At 41.8% G+C, this 25,589-nt stretch overlaps 1 protein-coding gene across 1 annotated transcript; it reads left to right on the top strand.

Moving 5' to 3' along the window:
* The first annotated feature begins 547 nt into the window (after positions 1 to 547).
* Positions 548 to 24,803, top strand: LOC6036806. The gene is given in 13 exon segments (XM_038260849.1): positions 548 to 633; positions 8,943 to 9,667; positions 9,753 to 9,907; positions 9,966 to 10,250; positions 10,451 to 10,656; positions 19,692 to 20,714; positions 20,764 to 20,894; positions 20,956 to 21,142; positions 21,206 to 21,607; positions 21,667 to 21,967; positions 22,025 to 23,714; positions 23,716 to 24,508; positions 24,511 to 24,803. Coding segments are annotated over 12 exon segments (5,838 nt in total). The 5' UTR covers positions 548 to 633; positions 8,943 to 9,139; the 3' UTR covers positions 24,648 to 24,803.
* Positions 24,804 to 25,589: the final 786 nt, after the last annotated feature.

Genomic DNA, 25,589 nt, shown 5'->3' with positions numbered 1-25,589 from the left:
TTTTTGCTAGAAAGAGATAGGAAACCTGATGCAAACAAACGTCCAGCTGTCATGTAAACATACTTTGAATGTATTGGTAAATTTCTGACTAGAAAGCCTTATTCTCTAACATTCCTCAGAGAGAACTTTTGGCATTCTGCGACCTTTGCTCCATGTTTCGTTTCAAAAATTGCAATAACTAATTTCGACTATTATTTTCAATTCGAAATTTTTCAATAGTAAAATTTCAAAGCTAATTTTCCGATGGTAGATCGTGATCTTATTATTTTTAAATCGCGATCTAGTGTAATTATCACCACTTTCGGTTTAAGATTTTTCAAAATAATTTTACCAAACCGATTTTACTAGTGCTTTCAATGGAGGCGCCCAATCCTTCACCCCAAAAACGATCAAATTTTCCCAAGCAAAAGCTTTCCCTTCTCTCATCAAAGCTTCCTTGTGCAGAATTATCTTTACTAAAACTCTCCCAAAAGAAAAGAAACAAACGGCGAGAATTTTCCCAATTTTCCGCGACCAAAATCACAGCAACCGTGCAGTCGATCGCGAGCAGTTCCGGCACGTGGACGCGTCGCGTCGTCGGTCGTGGAAAATCCGATCGTAGTGTGCGTGAGAGCGAACGAAGAGGGAAAATCGGTGCGTGCGTGCGTGCGTGAATTTCACGGGGTGGGTCACGATCGCAAGTGTTCGTGCAATTCACGCGCCTCTGCCAGTCGATGTCGAGCCGCGATCGCGCGAACACTAGTCGCGGGGAGTTTAGTAATTGCTTTTATTCTTCTGCTAACGTTTTAATCACAGTCGGTGACATTAGCATAACCGGTTACGCCGAGAGTTACGGTGCAGTAACACCTGTGGAGAAACAGATGACACCGTCATCTTCGGTTGCTGCGATCGTGCATCGAATGTGAAACACTCTTTTTTTTCAACGAAATTTTAGTGAGTCAAAATGTGACGAAAAGTGGCAGCTCTCAAGTCCAAAAAAGGAAGCAAATTTAACACACACACACAAAAAGAAGAAAAAGAAAACAAAAATTCAAAAGCAGAAAATATCAAAAGTGAGCTATTTGCGGGTGAAAAGTGATTGAAAATCGTAAAATTTCACCAAAAAAAAACTCACAAGTCGTGAGAAGATCGTGAGAAGGTTTCGTGTGTGTGTGTGTGTGTGTTCGTGATCCGGTGAGAGACTCGATCAAGTGGTTCCGTGTGCATTTTTTTGTTGCTTCTGTCCTTTTCGGAGCGAAAATAAACGAAAAGTTGCTCACAGAGACCAAGTGTCTGCTGCTGCGACGATCGTAGATGGCGCTGCTGCTGCTGCACTGGTGTTGGTGAAGGGGGGTTGGTGGTGACGGCGACGACGAAAGAACTGCAGGCACGATCGTGTCACCTTTTCTTTCCTCTAGTTTGTGTGTGTGTGTGTGTGGTTGTTGCACGCGTGGATGGGTTGCTATGTTTTTCCCAAATTTTCCTCTTTCGTTCATTTTTTTTCTTTCGAAAAGTGACAACACGCGGTTTAGCGGACGATTTTTTTTTCTCTCGCTTTTCTTTTTTATTTTTTTCCCGAAAAAATATCGCGTTTATAAATGAGCGACGGTTTGTTCAAAACGAGCCGCGTTTTAATGTTTTATTTTGCTCGAAATGCGATCTGTTGTATGTGAGAGGACTTATTTTTGTTTTGTCTTTGCGCGTCGCGACGGCGGCTGCGGCGAGGGAGGAGGCGCTCGGTTGTTTTCGTGCGAAAGCTGTCACTTTTGATATCGGCTGCTTCGTTATTGGTAAACCGTTCGCGGTGCGGTGTGGAATTTTGTTTTTTTTTGTGATTACGAGCCCTAATGAAATGAGCAAACAAATTTATTCGACATTGCATAAAATTTTAATGATTATCTACGCATGACAATGCTTTTGAAATTGTTTTCAGTCGCTTGCACTGAAATTTCCATATGTAGAGTTTTTTTCTTTGAAAAGGTCCTATAAGCTATTTTGTTTGATATTTTAGGACCTCCTAAAAATAAAAAGTAAATACTGTAGATATTTTTTTTCACTTTAAATTTTTCGGCTTAATTTTGAAGGGGGCTAAACAAATTTAGAAAAAAATCAACATTACGACGGCCTCCCTTGATCAAAACCAAAATCGTTCATCAGGCCTCGACTATCCGAAGTTTCGATTATCCGAAGGTTTCTCAGGAACATCGGATAATCGAATCATTTTTTTAAACGTTTTTGTTATATTTTCTCCATCCTTAATTAAAAATTTAAAATTTCTTTACTTCCCTAGATCGCATTAATGTCCCATATGCGTTTCTATCACTTTTGAGTTATTGATACAGTTTTGTTCAAAATCGTTTGCACGGGCACGTTAAGAGTCTTTTTTTAGGGTTATATTGGAACTTTTTTATTCAACTTTTTTTTAAGAGTGTAACCATTTAATCTAATAAGTCGTAAATAGGTTATAAATTTGTCAAAAAAAAAGACCAAATTATTAGGTAATCTCTTCGCAAAGCTAGCGGTTTTCGAATATTTATATAAAACTGTTGTATGGACAGTCCTCAAAATTTGTATGTTACTTTTGCAAAAAAAATAATCATACATCAATATTTAGATATAAGGAATTGATTTAATTCTTGAAATGAAATACAAAATTGAAAAATCTTTAATAAAATAAAACTAAACCTCAATTTTTTCATGAATTCGGCAAAAACTTGAAATAATATTTGCATTGACCTGCATCTAAAGGATTGTTTAATGTTTGAAAATTAATTGAGAATATGAAAAAAATAAAGAATTGAAATAAAATATCAAATTGTTATCTCAAAATGCCTAAGAGACCATATTTGAAAAAAAAAAACAGATGTAAGGCCCCTCGACGCAAAAAATCAAAAGCGTTGACAAAATTATTGGAATGCCAATAAAAAAAATCTAAATTTGGAAGAATACTTTTTCCGGACATTTTTGTGACATTTTTGAAGTAGTCATAGAAATATTTCCCTTTTGAAATTAGAGGGTAGAGGAAATTCTTGTGTGTTTCAGAATTTCACCATTTGAAAAAAATTTTAACAATTTATGAAAGAAACTTGCCTGCTCACGTTCTACTGAGATATTTGGTTTTATCCTTTATCCCCGAATCCCACTTTCCCGAATCCCATATCCCCGAAAATCATTTCCCCGAAAATTCCACATCCCCGAAAGTGCCACTTCCCCGAAATTCATTTTCCCGAAAATTCCACATTCCCGAAAATTCCATATTCCCGAATGCCATTTACCTGAATGGCCATTTTACCGAACTGTCGTTTTCCCGAATTTACATATACCCGAATGGTTACTTCACCGAATAATCTCAAAAAAATCAAACCATCCACATTAACGACCCCCGGGTCTTTTGTGGTCTCTATTGCAAGTTTCTGCTCGAACCTAGGAGTCCGAAGGCTTGAATGGGGAGAGCACCCAAACCTCTTTTTACTCCAAGGAACCTTCCACCCCAGTGTTTGAACTGACGACCTTTGGATTGCGAGTCCAACCGCCGCCAGCGATTCCACCGGAGTAGGCTTGGTTTGGTGTGTTGTTTGTACTTATGGCATGGAGACAACTCCTACACCTGGAATGACTTAACGGCCTAACAACCAAGGCCGGGACCGACATTTTACTTCCTCATCCGATGGAAGGTTGCAGCTGATGGGAATCGAACCCAGAACCGAATAATCTATTTTCCCGAATGAAAACCTTGATATAAACTAAATTGTTATTTAGGGATTTTTTTTATAAAAATATGACGTTAATATTAAATTCGCCTACGTGTTTTTTAAGATTAAAAAAGACAAATAACCGTAGAAGGCCATCGATAAACCACACGGACGCTTCAAGAGTGAGTGGTATTGAGATCATCCACGTTCCATAAAAAAAAAGATTTTTTTGTTCACGCAGAAAAATAAGGCATATTTGAATCAACAAAACGTTTTGTTGATTTGAAAATCAAGCTTTTTGTTGAATCAACGCTAAACGTCAAAGCAAATTTTTCAAAACAACAAAAGATTTTTGTGGAATTGAGAAAATCGAGGTTTGTTTCAACGCAAAATCGGCGTTGATTATATTCAACAAAAATTTTGTTGAATCAAACCTCGTACAGGCTGATTCTACAAAATATTTTTCTGCGTGTAGCGGCAATTTTCAGCAAAGGACAATTTTCCAAAACGGTATCTACGTGATAAGGATTGCACATCAACGATAGCTTTAGGCGACGACTCGATGCGCAGGATTCTGTTTGTTCTAGATTTTGTTTGACTGAACTGATTTGTATTTATCAATTTTGGCTGGATGAAGGCTATGAACTTTTTTTTAAAAAAAATTTTACGTCCAATTCGAGTTCTGCGACCAACTCTTTTAATCAAATCTAAATAGTTGATTATTGAATTACAAAATGCATATTTTGAATTTTTCATCACCGCCATTTTAGATTTAAAATTACTTAATCACTTTAAAGTAGTTTAGGGACTAGCCAGCTTTTTAAGCGAAAATGGCGTTCGAATGGTGAACGCCCGAAATGTCAAAATCACGCAGTGGTACCAACATTACGAAAAAAAAATGTGCCGTGGCATGACAGCCGCCTTTTTTTCTAATGTTGGTGCTATTGCGCGATTTTGACATTTCGGACGTTCAACATTCGAACGCCATCTTCGCTTAAAAACCTGGATACTTAAGCTCGAGAGCCAAAAAAAAGACGACCAATTTTTTTTATTATTCGATTATTCGAAGTGAACTTTTGACAAGGCCTTCGGATAATCGAGTCCAGACTGTATTTTGATTTTCAACTAAATGCATTTTTTTGCGAAATGATCAATGTATCAAATCGACGTTGTTGTGTTATCTTGTCGTTTGTCGCTTTTTGATGTTCCGAGAAAAACGCGTTTTAATGTTTCGCCTTGAATAAACGAAAAATAGAGCCATACACGTTTTGTTTGGTTGACCATTCTGTGCATTGTCCCGAAGTTTGGTTGATTTTGGTTGCCAAGGTCCCGAGTTACAAATTTTTGCGGTAATCGGGCCTGAACGTGTGTCAAACACGTTCTGACCTGAAATCCCTTTGGCCAGTTGTCGCACTTACATCAATTTGAATATTCAAAATTCAAGTGAAGCTCGGAATTTTTGGAACGTTCAATTGTGGACATGATACTTTATTGATCGCTACTTCCCAAACACTTGGTCAGGCGGGTAAGGCCGTTGCCCAGAACCGGGGAAATGATTTTCGGGTAAATGACATTTCGGGAAAGTGTCTTTTCGGAGATGTGGCATTCGGGGAAATGTCTCTTCAGGAATGTGGGTTTCGGGGAAATGTCATAGATTCGAGATATTAACTACTGGATTTAAGTAGAAAACGCTCTATACAAATTTATGCTGTTCTCTTTTGTGAAATTCTGAAAAAAATTATAAAAAAATAATGGGTTGTTAAATTTATATATATTTTGTAATAATTGGATTATTTTTGGCTAACATAAAATTACAGGTTATAAATTATTTGTTTTGCTTTTGTAAAGTTTTATTATTGATAAATAACAATAGATGTTAATCAAGAAAATGTTAAAAATATAAAACTTGATATTATTCCATGGAATTTGTATTAAGCAAAAAAGAGCAAAATAACATTCTTTACTAATACTTTAGAATTGTAATAAAATTTCAAAACTGACCTTACCTCATAACAAGTTAATTACAACACTTTAAAATGCATTTTAAAAGAGCGCTATAACATTGACTAATCACTAATTTTTATTTTATTTTATTTGACAGAAATCTCAAAATTTTATGTTGCGTTTAACAAAACAAGCTTTAAAGTGACTTATCAGATATTAAAAGACCTCATTTTTGCACGAGCGTTATTTTTAGATTTGATTTAACCCGAGCAGACGGAAATAACGTGGGAATAACATTTTTTGATAATTGAAAATACTAGGCCAATAACATTTTATGTTATTTATAACAAAATTTGTTATTCGTCGTTATGATTTTTTTTATTATTGGATTGTTATTGTAATAACAGACTAATAACATTATTAGTTATTCTTCGAAAAAATCTTTGTTATTATTTTTTGTTATTTTAACAACTAATCCGATCATCCTAATAACAGTTATAGGTATTCTTCCATAACAAAAAATGTTATTCCAAAGTTGTTTTGGCTGTCAACCAATATCAGACCAATAACAAATTTTGTTGTGATAACATAAACTGTTATTAAACCCTTATGTAAAAATGGATTTTTCAAGAAGATTCCATAACACTTTTTGTTATTTTAACAATATTTGTTAATGAAATGGCATGAAATTTGTTATTACCGTCTGCCCGGGAAGAGATATTTGAAATTTCATTTTTGAGTAAATCTCTAGAATTTCGATTTTTTATCGAAATTTTTGAATTTGTAATTTTTAATTTAAGAAATTTTGAGAAATTCGAAAATCTGTATCAAGAGAATGAATTTTCTGATCGATTCGGTGTCTTTGGCATTTTACACCTGCCCAGTTGTTCTGCAATCATTAGTTTTCAAAATATTCAAGTATTAAAGATCGATACCAGACATGCTAAATATGATTTCAAACACAGGAAAATGCATTTCTGATTGTTTTCAGTTGGTTAGACTTCTATTTTCTTTAAAATTTTGTTTTTTTTTTGAAAAAAAAATTTTGTTCCCTGATTTTTCGAACCGATTTTGAAGAAATAAAAAAAAATTGCAGCGGCCCTACCATTCTATTACTAAAGGTTGAATTCCCGAAATAAGTATATTGCAGAATTAAAAGAAACAACGTCATCTTAAGGCGATTTTTTTCAAAAAAATGTGGAAGATGACAAAAATTTCTACAATTTTCCTTTTTTGACTTCTTAACGCTAACATTTTGTGCAAAATAAGTTTTTCTCAGTGTTAGCCTCTATTTTTTTAAATCATGATACCTCGGACATTTCCCCTCCCACTAACATTTACACACAAGATCTTATGTAATTACAGTCCAGACTCGATTATCCGAAGTTTCGATTTTCCAAAGGTTTGTATGGGACTACCTAATCACGAATTCCGCGACCTCATTTTAGTCAAATTGGAATGCATTTTTTCAATATTTCATAATTTTAGCCGCAAGCCTGGATTAATTTTTTTTAAATAAGTTTAGAATAGATCGGGGGTCATACTTATCTTGACAATAAAAAAATAAGACAACGAAATAACAAAAAATGTGATTCGATTATCCGAAGTGAAATTTAGAAAAGGCCTTATGATAATCAAGTCTGGACTGTAGTACTCTAAGCTTTAAGAAAAATGTAATTTTAAAAGCCTAGTAAAAATTATTTTATGAAAAAAAATACTTCTAAATCTATTGGTTCCATTTTCAATGTTTAAAAATGCAACTTTTGTAAAATGTCTTCCACATTAGGATAGATTGACTATGATCCCTTGTAACAAGCAATCAAGAAAGAGCCTATCTGTCAGTCAAAATGCTCTGCGAGCCAAAGGAGTAGGCTTGGTTTTAAAAACTTAATCCAAATTATTAAAGTTTACAGGAAAAATATGCTGAAAAATACTATTTAAAATGTGTTTTCGTATTTTTGCACGCAAAAATGCAGATTGTTTGCTTTTTTTTTTCTTTAAAAGAACAGTAACGTTTCCACAACAATTTCTGGACACTTAAATAGCTACAAAAACTCCGCCTCAAAACTGTTTGAAAAACTCAAAGAAATCACCTCGATGGGGAGCACTTTGACTCGAGCAATAAAACCAACGCGCTTTTCCCGAGCCAAAAACAAACCATTTTCAAGCTCCGCAGCAAAATTTTCACAAAGTGTTTCCATTTTTTTTGTTGCTCTTTCGGCGGGGTCCCGCCGCGGGACGTGACCGCGCGCGCTCTCCGGACAAAATTTATGGCCATTTTTCAAGGCCGTTCCGTTCCGTGAGATGAGTCACTTGGTGGGGCCAGTCATCGGACGACATCGGAGACAACAATACGCCGATGCTGCTGCCGATCCGGATTATTTGTCTTAAATACTTTGCTCAAACATGTGCAAATTCCTGCGAAAATACGTCGGCGAAAAATATTTTGAGGGGTTGTTCGAAAATGACGTAATTTACGCATTGATCCTCGCGGTTCTATTTTTCCCAAAGATTTTGACAGATGAGTTGTGATTAGGTATTTCGCACCACCGCGTCCAGGGACTGACATTTGAAACATCCCGCTCGGTTAATGTGGGAAATATTTAATTAACTTTATGATCCATCCAATGTCGTCTTCTTCGTCATCGCGGCGAAGACTATTTGGCGGCATCATTCTCGAGAGCGCGGTGAAAAAAACTACGACACGAAAACACGAATAGATGGATTGAAAAGTGTCCGCGGCGTCCTTCCATCACAGTTTTTCACATTTTCCGACACGATATTTTAGCATATCGGCCAGTACAACGAGCTAGGGTCGTATATTACGCGCTGTGACGACAGCCGGCGAGTCTCGTGACAGTCAGCCGTGACATCCAATTAAGCGCACCTCCACCGCGACTTTACCCCTTTTGCTCGTCTAGTTGGCTGGGTGTTTTTAATTTTTTTTTTTAAGTTATTTTTGTTGGTATTGATCTGCTATGGTCGAAAATGGGCAAATCATTTAACTGGCTAGTTTCCGACTAATCGTGAGTTTGACAGCTGTCGACGCGTGCCGCATGGTCAACCCGTTACCGTTGTAGCTGTAAACAATCAATTATCGGAACTCTGTCGTGAATAAAAACAAAAACAGCCTTCAAGCGAATAAATATGAATGAGCCCGCGTGGTTGAGAAAAAAAGCGCTGAATCAATGCTAATTTCGCTTAACCGATATCAGCGTCGCAGCAGGCGTTGAAGATCGCATTGCCAGCAGTTTGTCGTCGTCACCGCATAGCCTCCTCGATCGCACCGCTTATCACGTTGTTTGTTGCTACTGCTGAGCGTTCAAGAATGTGACCGCGAGTATAGATAAACGGTGCTGGCTTAGCCGAGACTTAATCGCTTGTTCCGTACAGAAATGCTTCGAGTGCCTGCGGAAATATGATCGGAAGTTGAGGCTGCACCGCCTACTGGAGTGATCGACGATTTAAAGTGCCATAATTTGTGCCATAATTATTGCAACAATTAGTGATCGTGATTTGTTGCCATGGAGAAAGAGAAGGAAAGCAACCGGGACAAGCCGCGGGTGGTCAGTGCCCGGCGGAAGCGATCGGCCGAGTACAAAAAGGAAAAACTTCCGACGCCACCGCCAGATCCTCAGCAAGCACAAGCTTGCGCCGATCCGCCGGAAATGAGCCCACCGGAAGACGACGTCGAAACGGATCCGTTCCGGCGGCTCTTCACGTACGGCGACCGTGAGAGCCAATTCCTGAAGCTACTTTGTGATAGTGATACTAGTTCTAGTCTACACCGGATGTTCCACGCGGCGTCGGAAGAAGATCCCGGTGCCGGGGCCGATGCGGCGTTCGATTCGCCCAACGATTTCCTGATGCTGCTGAACCGGACCGGACCTTCGGTGGCGGCCGCACTGTCCACCAAGGGTGCCCTCGATCAGCTGGACCGACTGCACGATCTGATCGAGCAGCTGTTGAGTCTGCAGGAGCAGAACATGCGCATGCATCTGCACCTGCGGACCATGGAGACGTTCCGCAAGCAGAAACTGCTGCAAAATTGGGTAAGCTGTCACTTTACACGCTCAAGCGAGCGTACCCAACCATTGAGTCTAAGCTACTTTTGCTGCATTTGGTTTCGCTTTCCAGGCCGCTCGCGATCCGGAAGGGTACGCCCAGCAGCACGAGCAGGACAACTCGGACAACGATCTGCTCGACAACGAAATCGAGCAGAATCTGGCCCTGCTGGAGACGATTCTGGCCGCGGGAACCAGCGCTAGCAACAAGCGGAGCAGCTCGAAACGGTGAGCCGGTCCGCTTGCTTGACGATCGTTCCTCAAATGACGTAACGCTTTCTTTCAGTGAACGCAGCAAATCGGTCATCAACGAGGACATTTCCGGCTACCACCAGTTTGGCTTCGGTTCCGGCACGGGACTGAGTGGAAGCAAGGAGGGTTGCGCGACCGGAAGTGGCCGGAACTACCCGCTGCGCCGGCAGAGCGCCATCTCCGACTTTAAGCCGAAGGTGTCCAAGTGGACCAAGGTGAAGGCCGCGTTCAAGTGGGAAAAGACGAGTGCGCTGCCGGCGTCGAGTGAGCTCAAGACCACGGAAGCGATGATGATTCCGGTCAACAATGAAGTTTCGCGGTGAGTTGCGGACTAACTAAACCCGACATTCGTAATTTTTCACTGGCAAGTGACTCCGTCTTCTGATTTCGGCAGAATTCTGCCGAGAATCGGCAGAAATGACAGTTCCCCCATAAGAAAAACATTTCAGAAAAACGTAAAATCTGCCCGAATGCCGGTTTTCTACTGTCAAAATAAAAAAAAAATCTTTTCCTTGACAGCTACCTCCGCGTTCCATCGATCCCCTGCGTCGGCAGTTCGGGCGATTCCGTCTTCAGCTCCTCGTCCGGAATCGTGGTCAGTGGCGGTTCCGCGCCCGGAACGCCCGGCGAAAACAGCTTGGCCAGCTCGGCGGAAGACCTTACCGATATGGCCGGCGGCGGTGGCATCGCCGAGGAAAGTCATATCGCAGGAGGCGGTGCAAGAGGTGAGTTTCGGCTACCGGGAAGTGTTCAACCCGTGGGGAAATGTTTATGGCCCCCGGGTTTTAGGGGGGCCGTGTCCCGTAAATCATACTTTCCCGGTATTTTCCAAACCAACCCGACCGTTGGAGCGGGCACACACTCATCGTAAATGTGTTTGTTGTTCTAACGGCGCATCTGCGTTTTGTTGCGAGTTTTGCGTGCTGGATCGCCACGGTACATCATGCAACGGACCCAAGAAGGGGTTATACTTTGATCTCTTTGACAGCGCGAGCTGTCAAAACTGCTCGAATCCTCCTGACAGAAGATCTTTCGATCTGAAATCGAGCGCGATTGTTGTGCAATCGCGCAGTTCTGGAGAAATTGGAATTCCCCGTCAAAAAAGCAGCCGCCTACTACATGCGGTGTGTGGAAATGAAGCGTTCCAACTCTCCAAACAATGAAATTCCAGCGCACTTAAAATAGCAAACTGGAAATTTTGAGCACCACGTTTTTTTCTTTTTTTTTTGTTCCTCTAGATTTTCTCTTACACAAGATCTCGAGAGCAATTGCTTTGCAAACAGCAAGATGAAAGTTTGATAAATAAACACTTCGCTTCGTGAGCGAATAAATCGAACCAGTGTGAGTGTGTCTGTGTGTAATTTTAGTGAGTAAAATGTACGTATTTAATGTAAAGGGGGCGCCAGGCAAAAAACTCCTAAGCAAAAAAATAAAAGGAAAAATTCGAGGAAAATAGTCGGAAAAGTGTTCGGTTCGACGTGTTAACCTTTCAAATCGATCTCGGACCAACACTTGGCGGGTGAGAGCGCTTGATTTAGGCAGACAGCTTCCCCATTAACGTCATCGCCGTAGAAAATGCACAAAATGCGGAACGCACATCGCGGAAAATGCGCGAGGAAATCTTTAGACATCGGACTCGATTGGGGGATTCTTTGAACAGGGTTGAAGGGGAGGGGAGGGAAAACTATTTTCACCGCGAAACCATCAAAATTGGGGGCACGCTTTAAAATTTCTCTGAGAAAAGGGGAAAAAGAGATTTTTTTTATGTTTTATTGGCTTATTGAAGCTTTTGAATTCCCGCAGTTTGTGTAAGTCAAGTACTAAATATTTTTAGTTTTGCTTCTCAAAAACTCAAAAGCTAAAAAACTCAAAAGCTAAAAAACTCAAAAACTAAGAAACTCAAAAAGTAAAAAACTTTTTTGCAGAAATTCAATAAATTTAAGAAATTTAACAATTTTAAGAAATTTAAGAAATTTAAGAAATTTAAGAAATTGAAGAAATTGAAGAAATTGAAGAAATTGAAGAAATTGAAGAAATTGAAGAAATTGAAGAAATTGAAGAAATTGAAGAAATTGAAGAAATTGAAGAAATTGAAGAAATTGAAGAAATTTAAGAAATTTAAGAAATTTAAGAAATTTAAGAAATTTAAGAAATTTAAGAAATTTAAGAAATTTAAGAAATTTAAGAAATTTAAGAAATTTAAGAAATTTAAGAAATTTAAGAAATTTAAGAAATTTAAGAAATTTAAGAAATTTAAGAAATTTAAGAAATTTAAGAATTTTAAGAAATTTAAGAAATTTAAGAAATTTAAGAAATTTAAGAAATTTAAGAAATTTAAGAAATTTAAGAAATTTAAGAAATTTAAGAAATTTAAGAAATTTAAGAAATTTAAGAAATTTAAGAAATTTAAAAATTTAAGAAATTTAAGAAATTTAAGAAATTTAAGAAATTTAAGAAATTTAAGAAATTTAAGAAATTTAAGAAATTTAAGAAATTTAAGAAATTTAAGAAATTTAAGAAATTTAAGAAATTTAAGAAATTTAAGAAATTTAAGAAATTTAAGAAATTTAAGAAATTTAAGAAATTTAAAAATTTATAGAAATTTAAGAAATTTAAGAAATTTAAGAAATTTAAGAAATTTAAGAAATTTAAGAAATTTAAGAAATTTAAGAAATTTAAGAAATTTAAGAAATTTAAGAAATTTAAGAAATTTAAGAAATTTAAGAAATTTAAGAAATTTAAGAAATTTAAGAATTTAAAAAAATAAGAAATTTAGCAAATTTAAGAAATTTAGAAAAAATGATAATTTAAGTAAAACGATACTAAATAAAAGCATCATTTTCTTTTATTTTGATTTTAGAACCACAAGCACCTCTTATGATTTTACAGGATTCAGAGAACAGATATTCGAAATCCACAAAACTGCAATTAATAAAGCGCTTTTTTATTTGTAAACACTCCTCTTTTTTGCTCTTCCCGTGCTCACAATCCAACTCGCCGGTGATCATAATGATCATACTTTTGGGGGTGTGATGGGTGAAATTTTCCAGAATTTTTGACCACCTCGGGAGTTAAAATTTCGAACTTTTTGGCTCGTTACCGTGGCGCCACAAGCTCCAAGCACGGACAATTTCCTCTCGGGGTTTGTTGGTGAAGGGAGGGCAATTAGCCGCCGGAAATATCCATCCATCACGATATTTGATCCAAGAATGCGTCGATTTGCCAATCCGACGAATTGCCAAGTAGGCCGGAATAGCAAAAATTGTTGGAATTTACAGGTTGTAACACCTTTTTCAACTTTTAAATAACAATACAAAGTTCAAAAGATCCGCATTCCACGGCTAACCGACATAGCGAAGCTGTGATTCATCGGTATTCCGTCCGCATAGTCTTGTACGAAGCATAAATTATGCAAGCCGTTAGCACTGCACCCAGTTTTACAACAGTTTCACACAGTGTGACAGCAGCGCGTTATGCCCATGAAGAAGGGCTAAAAATAGTCCAAAATTACGCGCACGCATCAGCAGGAGGAAAACGCAGGCTGTTGGTCATCCAAGTAGCCACTGGTTTTCTCACGGGAATGCAGTTTGCTACCCGTAATTTTCCCGAAAAAACAATCAGGTTATTTGTTGAAATTAGAAAAAAAGTCATCACCCAGTTAGAAAATTATATTATTTTTTTTCGTTGTTATAGCATATTGAGCAATCAATTTAGAAAACAGTGCTAATCACAGTCAAAACGTCAAAATCAACTGTCAAACTGATGTTCACGTTACAAAACGACGTTCGATGATTTTCGAAACACGCGGTTTCGTGCGTTTGACAGCTGTCAGTTGTTCCAATTAGCAAATCTGCATTCGCTAATTTGAATTTAGTTCTTTTAAAATTACCAAAATCGTTCCGTTTTGAATTTGGAATTTAAAGATTAATCAATCAATCGCAAGAGGTTTCAAGTAGTTTTAAAATATAAAAATTGATTTAAATTTATGACACTAAATGTTATGGAAAGTTATGGTGAGAAAATTATTAATTACCTAATAAAACCCATCATCGGACGCATTTTTCGCCGATTCCCAGCGAGTCCAAAGTCCGCCAATTTTTCGTCAATTCGCGCATCACCACACAACCACCGCCGGATTGAAATTTGCAAATTCTAACCTGAAAACAAAAAAAAAAAAGCCAACAAAGTGTGCCAAGAACCCCTCGTCAGAAGCCGCGTTCTTTACACTCTCAAAGGAAAAGCGCGATTTCGTCTACCCCTCTTTCTTTCGTCGTGAGTCTGTGTCTGTGTGAAAATATGTTATGACATAATCGCTTTATTTTTAAATCAACTTTGCGCAGTTCGAGTTTGAGCCGTTTTTACACGCGGGAACGCTCTCACTCTCGCGGGATCCGCCACAGACAAGTGGACGTATCAAAACAATCCATCAATCATTAGTGCCATCTAGCTGTGATCGTGCAAACTGCACAAAATTTCAAGCAACTGTCAATCGCGTGTAAATAGAGCTGTGGTGAATTCAAATTTTTTTAGTACTTTCCGTGATTTCAAAAGAGACTAACGTCTGTTTGTCTGCGTTGCTACTATTTAGCTACCCCCCGGCCGGTTTGCTTGGATCACCGAGATCGAGCACCACTGACGCCTGCTGGGATGAGGAATATGTTTGAGGGAAGTTTGGAACTTTGGTAGAGTTTTGAGCAAGTTTAAATTCTGAAATTGAATTTAAAAACAGTTTTGTTTTGAGTTATGTGCATGGTGGCTACTCAATAGATTGCTTGTAATATTGTTTGAGTTGGGCATTTCGGATTTCTTGACTTGAGTGGCCACCCTGGAATTAGTTATTTTAGCCCGTAGCTAAGAATTTTAATAATCATTGGACTAAATTTTCATGAACTAGTTGTATTGCTTGCGAATAGATGTGATGCACGTTAAAGAAAACATATCAAATTTTGAGTACAATGCTACTGTTTTGCTAAACGGACCATTTTTGCGACATTTTCTTGAGCCCAATTCCTGCTCACTGCATGTTTTTGTCACGTTGTCAAATTTGACAGCTTGCCGGTATGAAAAATGAACCCACGTGACGTACCTCCCAAGGGGGTGTCGTCGATAAACAGGTGATTTCACTTTCGATTGACACACGTTGCGTCGTTGCACATTGAGCGTGATGGGAATTGGGTCACCAACACATCCCAACCGGCCTACTACGACCAAGATCGATCGGGATTTGGTTGCGAAAGTGGCAGACTACACCGGTTTGTGAGTTTGGGATAAACAAACACAAAGCGTTGCATGGATCTCTGGCAAATGTCAGTTGACGCCTGCTTCAGATCTTTTCCAGCGTTCCAGACCTGCCCTGTCCAGAAGTGGCCGCCGCGGATTAGAGGACCGTAATTGGAGGTGCGCGCGAGCGCTTGCGAGCTCCAAATTGGCATTCTATCGCCATATTGAGGTTATACGTGTAGTAAATAAAGTGCTATTTTTAAAATCTGTGCGCGCCTGGAATGGGTTCGCGCGGGCGCCACTGTCCTTTGTTCTCGAGCGGTAGAACAAAGCGCGCCATCTTTTCGCGGAAACGCGAAACATCTGCGGCTTCGCCGCCAGCGGATTAGAACCATTTGTCAGCGAGAGTCAAACAAAGTAGGCGGCTTTGAAGTGCACTTATCGGCTTCTATAAATTGGCAAAGCCCGATTCGACCTGCGGTTGACGTTTATTGCTTCTTTTTTTTTCAGTGCAAGGCCTACTAACGTTTTCGCTCTCGATTTGCTGCGAAAAATCCTTGACGGATTTGTTTTTGTTTTCTTGGCCGTGCTTCAAATTTCCCACTTTCAATGTGCCAGAACAGTGGCCTGGGCCACTGGGCCGAACCAAGGGAACTGTGCTAAGCTGCACGTGCGTCATCAACGAACTTGGTACAGCGAAACCTCGATGGCTAGGTTGGGATTGCTGTCAAACAAGCGACTTGATTGTTTTGATGAAATCGCAGTCAAAAGTGGCAGTTCATCAAAATGATGACATTGAAATGATTCAAACCATCGGGGTTGTACTGTACTTCACTTAAATGAAGGGTTGATTAGTTGAACTCAACAAAAAATCTTTCCTTTTGCCGGGAATGTCACTCAAAGCAAGACACTTGCGGTCGGTGACTGACCGCTCAGGAATGACAGAAGCAGCCGTCGCAAACTGTCAGATACCAAGCTGCTCCATCAAAGCAGCCCATGCGTGCATCTTCCGCAGATGGAGGCGCGTCCCGTCATCGTCTGCTGATCGCTGCGACGACGACGCTCAAAACTGCCCGAGACAGTGAGGCGCATCAATCTGACAACAACAACAAAGATGGCGTCGGTCAACGCCTGCTCGCACCACAGCTCAAAACCGCATTATTCTGCTTTCAACACGTCGTCGTGGACGGATCAAAAATGGCGGTGGCGGTGGTGAAGAGGACGAATCGGCCGTAATAAATCTGATTTATCTAAAATTAATTCTCACTCACTTTGACCGCCGGCCGGACCGATTGGGCTGAGGAGCGGGAAGGAAGCGCGCGACAACGGGTAACATCAACAACATCTAGTTCACTCTTGACGCAGAACATCACCTCGGGCGGGGTTGTTGATGTTGCCAAAGCGCGGTGCGGATCGCAGCAGGTCATGCACTTCCGACCCCCTTAGCGGCTTCCCTGGTTTCGATATTTTTTTTCGAGTGCACTTTGCTTTGAATAGTTGATGTATTTTTACACAGGTTTTTTGGTATTTTTGAACAGCCTTTAAATAACTTCACGAAACTGTTTTAACTACTCAATTATCTTAAGTTGTCGACAACATTATTGACTCTCGAAAAAAATGTAAAATGTTATCAATTGGGATTTCACCACGACTATTTTGAATTTACCACAGCTAATTTACGTAAATTTGACATCTGCTTAAAACCGAACAATTTGAACAAAAATAAAAAAAACTCGCAAAATTGACGGTTGTGTCACTATCAAACGAGCTGTGGTGAATTTAGAACTACTGTGGTGAAATCATTCAAACTGACCGTTAATTTTTTGATTGATAGATTCTAAAAAAAATAATCTATTTGTCTGTTCCAGACAACGTCCAAATGTTTGAAAGTGGTTCAAAAAGAGTGGTCGATTTGTTATTCACCTCTCGCCTGCATGAAAAATTGCTAACCAAAACAATCATTAAAACGGCCATAAATTATCGAACCGCGCACGATCGACGCCGCAAATCGCGCGACCAAATGTCTGTTCGGGTAGAATTTCCGCCCTTAAAAATCAAAAACTTTAATTTTCCAATTTCCCACGGCACGGAAAAGTGTCACAAAAAAACACACACACACTTTGATGCCCTCACACCAACACCTTCGGCTTGTCACCTTGACTTTTCCGCGTAACGTCAAAAAAGAGGCAGCGAGAGAGAGAAAAAAAAAAGATGGCGGCAAACGAATCGCGCGGTTCAAAGTGGAAAATCTTGCTCTTTTTTGCGCCCCACCCATTACCGTTTTCCCTGCCGGGGTTTTCCTCGCAACTGACAACAAACACACAAGACAAATTAACAGCGAATAATTCTTGCACACTTTCAAGTCGTGGCCTGCTCCGCCGCCATCTTTTTCACCCCGTCTTCGTCATGATGATTTATTAGGTGTGCGAATTTTCTGCAATTTCACTCCAGAAACGCATCCAAGGAGGAGGAAGGGAACGGAAAACTAAGAGTGAGCGGGGAAAGCGTGGAAATTTGTTAGACAACACCCCCTCATCTGTCGGAGAGATTTGCTGCGGCCAGACATTGGACTTTTTCTTTTTTTGCTGTATTTTTTTATATTTTGTTTTCTTCTTTTGAAATTGTGTTAAGAACCAAGCTGTGTGAAGCTGGCTCTTAAATCAGATGCGCATTAAATTCAGTGTGTGCGGCTTTCATCTTTTTTTGTATGTATTTGAGGTGTCGTTTTTCTTCCGTGTTAATTTTCTGGCTTGTAAAATTTTCTGTATTGGCCAGGGTGAAATTTCAGATGTTTTATTAAAAGTTGAAAAAAAAAACTTTAAGACAGGCTTTTGCTTTAATTTTTTTTTTCAAAACGTCCCAGAATATTTGGGTTTCTCATTGAGTTGACACCCTGTGCATGGTGAAAAAGACAAACTTTCTCCAGCTGAGTGGAATCTGACGCCGCTTGACCTTTTAAATTCTTAAAATTCTAAAAAAAAAATCTTCAAGGTTTTAAAATTCTTAAAATTTTTAAAATTCTTAAAATTCTTAAAATTTTTAAATTTTTTTAAAATTCTTAAAATTCTTAAAAATTTTAAAATTCTTAAAATTCTTAAAATTTTTAAAATGCTTAAAATTCTTAAAATTCTTAAAATTTTTTAAATTCTTAAAATTCTTAAAATTCTTAAAATTCTTAAAATTCATAAAATTCATAAAATTCTTAAAATTCTTAAAATTCTTAAAATTCTTAAAATTCTTTAAATTCTTAAAATTCTTAAAATTCTTAAAATTTTAAAATTTTAAAATTTTAAAATTCTTAAAATTCTTAAAATTCTTAAAATTCTTAAAATTTTAAAATTCTTAAAATTTTAAAATTCTTAAAATTCTTAAAATTTTAAAATTTTAAAATTTTAAAATTCTTAAAATTCTTAAAATTTTAAAATTCTTAAAATTTTAAAATTCTTAAAATTCTTAAAATTTTAAAATTCTTAAAATTTTAAAATTCTTAAAATTTTAAAATTTTAAAATTTTAAAATTCTTAAAATTCTTAAAATTCTTAAAATTCTTAAAATTCTTAAAATTCTTAAAATTCTTAAAATTTTAAAATTCTTAAAATTCTTAAAATTCTTAAAATTCTTAAAATTCTTAAAATTCTTAAAATTCTTAAAATTCTTAAAATTCTCAAAATTAATAAAATTCTCAAAATCCTTAAAATTCTAAAAATTCTAAAAATTTCTTAAAATTCATAAAAAATTTAAAAAAAAAATTCTAAAAATTCTAGCAATTTTTTTTTAAGTTTTAGAAAATTCTTAAAAATGTAATTTTTTTTAATGACATCATGAAACACCACAGCAACTTCACAAAAAGTTAAACTACATCTTGCATTTTGACAGCTCGATAGCTGTCATTCCATTTTATCATGGCGGAGTCCAACCGCGCTCGTTCTAACGTCACAACTGATACTTTAGCGCGAATTAAAAACTATGGCCGCGCGCCGCTAAATTTAGCCTCTGATGGACGCGTCCCGAACCGCGGAGCGGCTGCTGAAAGGGGCAAAACAAAAACTCCAAAATGCCGCTGCCGGGGGCCAAAGATGCGAAACAACAAACGCAATGTGGCGGCGGCGGCAACGCGTGTAAACAAACCATAAACTGTGGTGCTATATTTGAAAGGAAACAATCGATACTTACGGTCTCGGGACCGCGCAAAGTTTGATCTAATTTTTGAGTGGTTTTCTTTTTTCGGTGGGGCACGAGCATGATCCAAGTTGGCCAGATGGAACAAATCTTTGGCGGCGGCGGCCAACACCAACGGCGGTGCTTTTCCGTACTACACTGCGTGGCTACTGCGATTGGAGTCGACCAATATGGTTGGGGGGCGGCTAATGAAACGAATTTTGGGGGTTTTTGATCTGGGAAGTTGCGGTTTTTGGTAGAATAGATTCCAAAATATTGATGATTCTCTTTTGAATTCAAATAATGTATTTCAAGCATGCTGTCATACCAGATTCAGATATGAAAACTTCAACAACTGACTTACACATTAATTTGTTTTACAGCATCTAAACACGATTCGATCAAGAGCAATGAACGACCACGTGTCCATGACGAGGACGCTCGGCGGAGCAAATCTCTGGATGGCGATGCCATCTTGGATCCGATCAGACAGTTGGACAAGAGCAAGAACAAATCGGCCTGGAGCAAGGTCAAGGGTATCGTCAAGAACCACCGCGGATCGCTCAAGTCCAACGGTTCCCAGCGGAACGTCAAACCGTCCAACAGCGTCGGATGTAGCCGCGAGGCAAGTCCGTGCGAGTCCATGGAAGCGTGCGAGCTTCAGCGGTCGGACTCGTTCTCGTCCAACCAGACCTCGCCCGGGAACCGGAACCAAACTCCGACCTTTCTGGCGATACCCCAGGGGATAACAACAGCTGTCCAAATTCCCTGTGGATCGCTTCCGGCAACCTTCTCCAGCGACGATCAGGACTGGAAGTCTGACGGAAAGCTCGGTCGCAGTGGATCCGGTGATCGTGGAATTCCGCCGATGCCGAGCAAGGAACCGTCCGCTGCTCCGGGTCCCAGTCGAGGTTCTCGCAAGAGTCGTCACATACCGGACATCGAATCCGTACCTGAGGGAATTCCGATTGATCCCAAACACAGCAGTATTAGCAGCAAGACGCGCAAGTCTCCGCCCAAGCCGCTCAGCTTGCGACAGGAGTCGCTGGAACCGGAAGCGGGTGGCGACCTGTCACTGTCATCTCCGGGATCTCAACGGGACTATTCCAAGTACTCCCCGAAGCGGAAAAGCTACGGCGGTGGAGAATCGTCAGCTCCGGAGAGCCCGAGCAAGGCGTACGAGTTCTTCGAAGGTGAAACGGAAGAGTTTTCCAGCGAGGAGGTGTCCGACCAGAACACTCCTCACCGGAGACCGTCTCCAAAGAGCAGGAATCTGCAGCGCCAACGCGAGGACATCGAGCGTCGCTACATGGAACTGCAGAAGAAGCTCCAGCGAGAGTTTGACGCGAAGCAACAGGAGTGGGAGCGGATCCGACCAGCGACACTGCTACTCAGCAACAGTCCAAGTAAGTGTCTGGGGAGGTCCGGGAATATAAAAATTATTATATTTTTAAGTATTTCTTCTAGTAAACCAGCTGCTGAGGGACGATGCCCCGGCCAGTCCGAAGCGGGAACAGCAGCCCATGATCGGCGAGGAGAATCTTTCGCCGGACTTTAAAAAGAAGCTTGAAGAGTGGCGAATCAAGGTGAGTTACAGACTAACCAAACTGTGACGAAGAAACCATTACAGAATCCATCTCCGTACAGCACCAGCCACCGCAACCGAAGAAGGAACCGTCCACAAGTGCGTCCAAAGATTCGCTCACCGAGCCAAAGAAGAAACCCGTCACAGACTGGCAGCTGTGGAAGACCGGACAGATCAAGCTAGAAGGACAGGGGCTGACCCAGTTGCCGAACGCCAAAGATTTACCGGAAGAATTCCAGAAAAAGCTATGTAAGTAAATCCGCAACTAACTTCGCCAGCCTCCCACATTTCTCAAGAATCCATCTCTTTCAGCTGAATGGAAGCAGATCAAGGCCGGCAACAAGGCTCCCCCGTACAGCACCCAGTCTTCGCAGGTAAGTGACGCCTCGTCGGTCAAACGGCAGCAGAACAAAGCTACGGGCGCGATCGCCAAGAAGCCCAAACCGGTGGAGGAGCATAAGACAACCGGCGAAGCCAGTCTGTCGAAGCTGAAGGCACTCGTTAGTACGGAAGCGCCCAAGAAGGAGCTGGTCGTGCAGACCACCAAAGGGTTCATCAAGTTCGAAGGCATTTCGCGGAAGTTTACGCGCCGACTGTTCGAGTGGGAAAAGGCCAAGAACATCGCGCCGGAATCGTCGACGATCGCGCTGCTTCACCCGGGTTACGCACCGGTCGTGGTCGAGAACACTGGGGATGTCTTCGAGACGACGAAACGTGAGTGGTTGAAGATGTTTTGATTACGGGAGCGCTGACAAGAGGGTATTTTCTTTCAGGAGAGAAATCACCCGGACTGGGTCGGTCCCTCTCGATGGACAGCATTTCGCCGAACGCGCCGGCACCGATGATCTCGCACCAGCCGTCCAGTCTGTCGTTGAACGACGCCGACGATCTGAAGGAGAGCAAGGATCTGAGCCGGCGGGTGTCGTCCAATCCGGAGCTGGAACTGTCGGTGGAGCGGGAGGAACCCCGCGCGATGTTGGTGGAGGTTGAGGAGGACGTCCAGGAGGTAGCCGACCCACTGCCCGTTACGCCAATCGTGAAGGTCGATCTCGCCGGTGGTCAGAGCAAGAATGAGTGAGTAGGAAACCTTTTGCTTAGGGATTCTGGTGGGTAACGTCTGATTTGTTCTAGAACTGACCGCAGCTCGCGACCTTCCAGCAGTAGCAGCTCAATTTTGAAAGATTCCACCAAGCTGTTAATCCGGCTTCGGGAGCAAGACTCTGTCGATCGAGACGAAGTTCGACGGTTGAAGATCGTGCTACGAGCGCTCATAGCTACCCTGCCGGAGTTTGTGGAAACCGGTTCGCGTGATAGTATTGCATTTTTCGCTTACATGAAGGATCTGGCGAAGGAAATTCTGCACTGTTTGCAAAAGTTCGAGGATGGGTCACTTCCGGAAGCACCGGACGTTCTGGAGAACGTACAGACGATCAACTCGCACGTTGCGGATCTCAAAAAGTCACTGCATTCGTACATGAAGTATGCTTCGGCGACCAGTCCCACCGAGGAGGACATCCCGAAGATCAGTATTACACCGGCGGCAATGGGTGCGCAAGCCGTCAGCTCGATACAGCGCTCCAACGACGGACTGCGCAGCATGGCCACTATCAATGTGACACCGACGTTCGTGTGCAACGCGGTCAAGGTAAACACGCTGGACAACAGCAAAACTCAAACGAGACACTTTCCGATGAGTTCCGAGTCGGATCCGGTACCGATGACGTCGCAATCACCAGACTCTTCAACACACGTTGAGAGCAACCTGACAGAAGACAAAGCAGCTGCCGATCGGGACAGCAAGAAGGTCGCTCGCAACCTAAGCAACGGCTCGCGTAAAAAGACGCGCATCAAACGGATGGGCTCGAGACAGAACAGCAAGACGGAAAGCGACAGCGACGAAAGTCCGGCAAACTACGTCCTCGAAGTGCCCAGAAAGACAAAGCGCAAGACAAGTCGAGCGAAGAAGCCGACCGATTCGACGGAGAAGATCCCGCAGCCACCTCAAGCCGAGAAGGCGGACGATGTGGTGTACGTACTGAAGATCAAAAAGCAGGAAGGACAACCGGAAAAGCCACCGCTTCCGTCCTGCTCCGTCAGCGTAACGGAGGAGATTCTAATTTCCCCAACGGAAACCCAGGTGGAACTGCTGGAAAGCCAGCAAGGAAGCTCCAATTCCATCAACTGCACGGCGAACGTCCTCGTGCGGACAAAGCGCAGGATCTTTACGACGGTCGAAGGTGAAACGTCCGTCAGCCCGGTAGTGGTAAGCAGAGAGATCGAGTCCTCGAGCAACGAACAGCCACCGGAGCAGAAGCTGGTCACGAACCTTCCCCCGCTGCCGCAATCTCCGAGCACCCAGCGACGGCTGGAGATGCAGAAGAACGCACCGGCAAAGGAACTGTCTCCGAACATTCGGCTCATGATTGCCAAGTACAACCAGCGGCTTTCGTCGGAGCGAAGCGGCAACTCGCCGCACAGTTCCGGGTCGTGTTCGCCGGTGGCGTGGCGCTCGCCGGTGCTCGATCGGAGGGTGAAGAAGCAGACGGAGCGGTACCAGGAGAGCATCCAGCTGTCAAAGTCGGCGAGCGCGGGCAGTTTGCGGAAGTCGTTGCGACAGCTGGAAGCGGCGCAGAATGGGAAGGAGGCAGGAGATCAGAGCAAGGTGGTGAAGAGTTCGAGCACGGGGATGATCGAGCAAGGTAAGGAAGAGGGTGATCATAGCGATTCGCCAAAGATGACGTTTTTGGCGTACGATAGCTTAAGGAGGAAGGATACGCTGACACGGGCTGATCGAGTTAGGGAACAGGATTCGGACAGCAGAGGGGGGAAGTCGGACGGAAACGTTGAAAAAGGAGCGGCTGTACAAGAAGCGGACCGAATCGCCGCAGGGTTCGACGAAGGGGGCGATCAGGAAGATTCCGCGGGAAAAGTACAGCCGGTGTCGGTCGGAGCCCGGGGATGATTTGGTGGGGGATCGGTGCGAGGAGAAGGTTGTGGAAGGTAAACCACCGAGTCCGAGGTTGGCGGTTAGGAAGAAGGTTGCCGAGCAGGATGCGGCACGATCGGCGCCGACGACGCCGCAGGAGGAAGAGAAGGGCATCGTGCAGATGAGCCAGCGAGCGCTGAAGCTGAAGAAGGCGAAAGAGGAGTTTCTGCAGAGTAGGGTTGAGCAGAGGCAGCAGATCTGGAACAACCGGATCAGCCAGATCAGCATGGCCAGTGCAAGCAGCGTGGATGAGACGTTGCTGATGAAGAGTGCCAGTGCTGGGGTGATCAGCACGGTGGACGGAGGAGACGGCGAGGAGGAAGACGGTCCGGAGCAGGAGAGTTTGTACGAGTCACTGCCGAGGAACGCTTCAGGAGGGGGGTTGAGCGTTGCAGATCGAAGCGGAGGAGAGGAATCGTCGTCGAGAAACACGAGCGCCCACAGCAGCCGGTTCGGACTGTCGAACCTGGCGTCCAAGCTGCGGAAGGTAAAGCTGCGCAGAAGCAGCAAAGATCTGAGCAAGATGCACACCATTTCGAGGTTATGTCGGCAAAGCTTGATGGTGGACATTAGCGGCGAAGCGATGAAGATGGGCAGCGAGCAGAATCTCGGACAGCGGTCGGAAGGCGGTGGGGTGAAACGCTGAAAAAGTCCGGCAGCGTGCAAGCGATCTGCAACCGGTTCCGGAAGAGCAACGAACGAAGTGACGAACTCAAAAAGAGTCGAAGTTTGGGCTTTCTGGAACCGGACCGGAAGGGATCCCAGTGAGCGTTGGGAATAGTATTACGAGGATTTTTTTTTTGCGAGGTTAGATAAGCGAATTTAATGTACATGTACCAAGTACAAGTGAAACCGTGCCAAAGCGTCGACAAAAGGAAGTAAGATGTTTGTATTCTAGAGGTGAATAAAACTAATCTCATGAAAGTTTTCGCTTTCCTAGCATTTTTCTGTGAGAAATTTCCCAAGAAACTCTTGGAAACGTGCGCTCGCTTCAATGGGGCGAACAAAATAGTTTCGTAAATCAATTTCTTATCAATCTGGGTAAACACCGAGCGTCGCGGGTTCGAATCAACCTGCCTACCGGAGAAGAGGAGGACGCGGTTCTCCTCGTGATCGAAACCGCCTCACAAACACTCGAATCGTCCGCGCACAATCAATAAATATATATATTTAGTCACACTCTCCACAGCAAAATTGTTCTGTGTACGTGTATCGAGAGCCCGATTCGAACATAATAAAACAAGCAGTTTGTGTAGAACAAACAAAATGATACCGAAAAAAAAAAAATATATTCTTGCCTCACTGCGGTTGACGAAGACGACACCGTCGTTATCTCTGTATCGAACGCAACGCAGTTCGGGTAAATATTTGCCGGTCGAGTCGAAACGTCAACGCGGGCATCGGAGGAGGAGTCATGTAAAGTCGTAACTAAAGTTTGCGAAATTTAGGTTACGGAACCGCTTGGAAACTATGCGTAAGAACCCCGCTAAACGGCGGTAGTTGGCCATGTGAAACCTTGTGAAATTGCCGTTCCCGGCATGACCCTGGGTAGGCTTGCACGCGTAGTAAGCGTTGATTTTTGGCGAGATTGATAAGATAGCGAGTTGCAGTCGCAAGCCAGAGACTACTTGACTTGGTTTCGGGGGATTTTTTTTTTCGGGTTCGATTTCATTAGTATTTCGATAGGATTTGTTCCGTTTATTGTTTTGT

This window comes from Culex quinquefasciatus, chromosome 1 (genome assembly GCF_015732765.1).
Source record: "Culex quinquefasciatus strain JHB chromosome 1, VPISU_Cqui_1.0_pri_paternal, whole genome shotgun sequence".
In the NCBI taxonomy this organism is placed as follows: Eukaryota; Metazoa; Arthropoda; class Insecta; order Diptera; family Culicidae; genus Culex; species Culex quinquefasciatus.
This window is presented reverse-complemented; position numbering and strand designations above follow the sequence as displayed.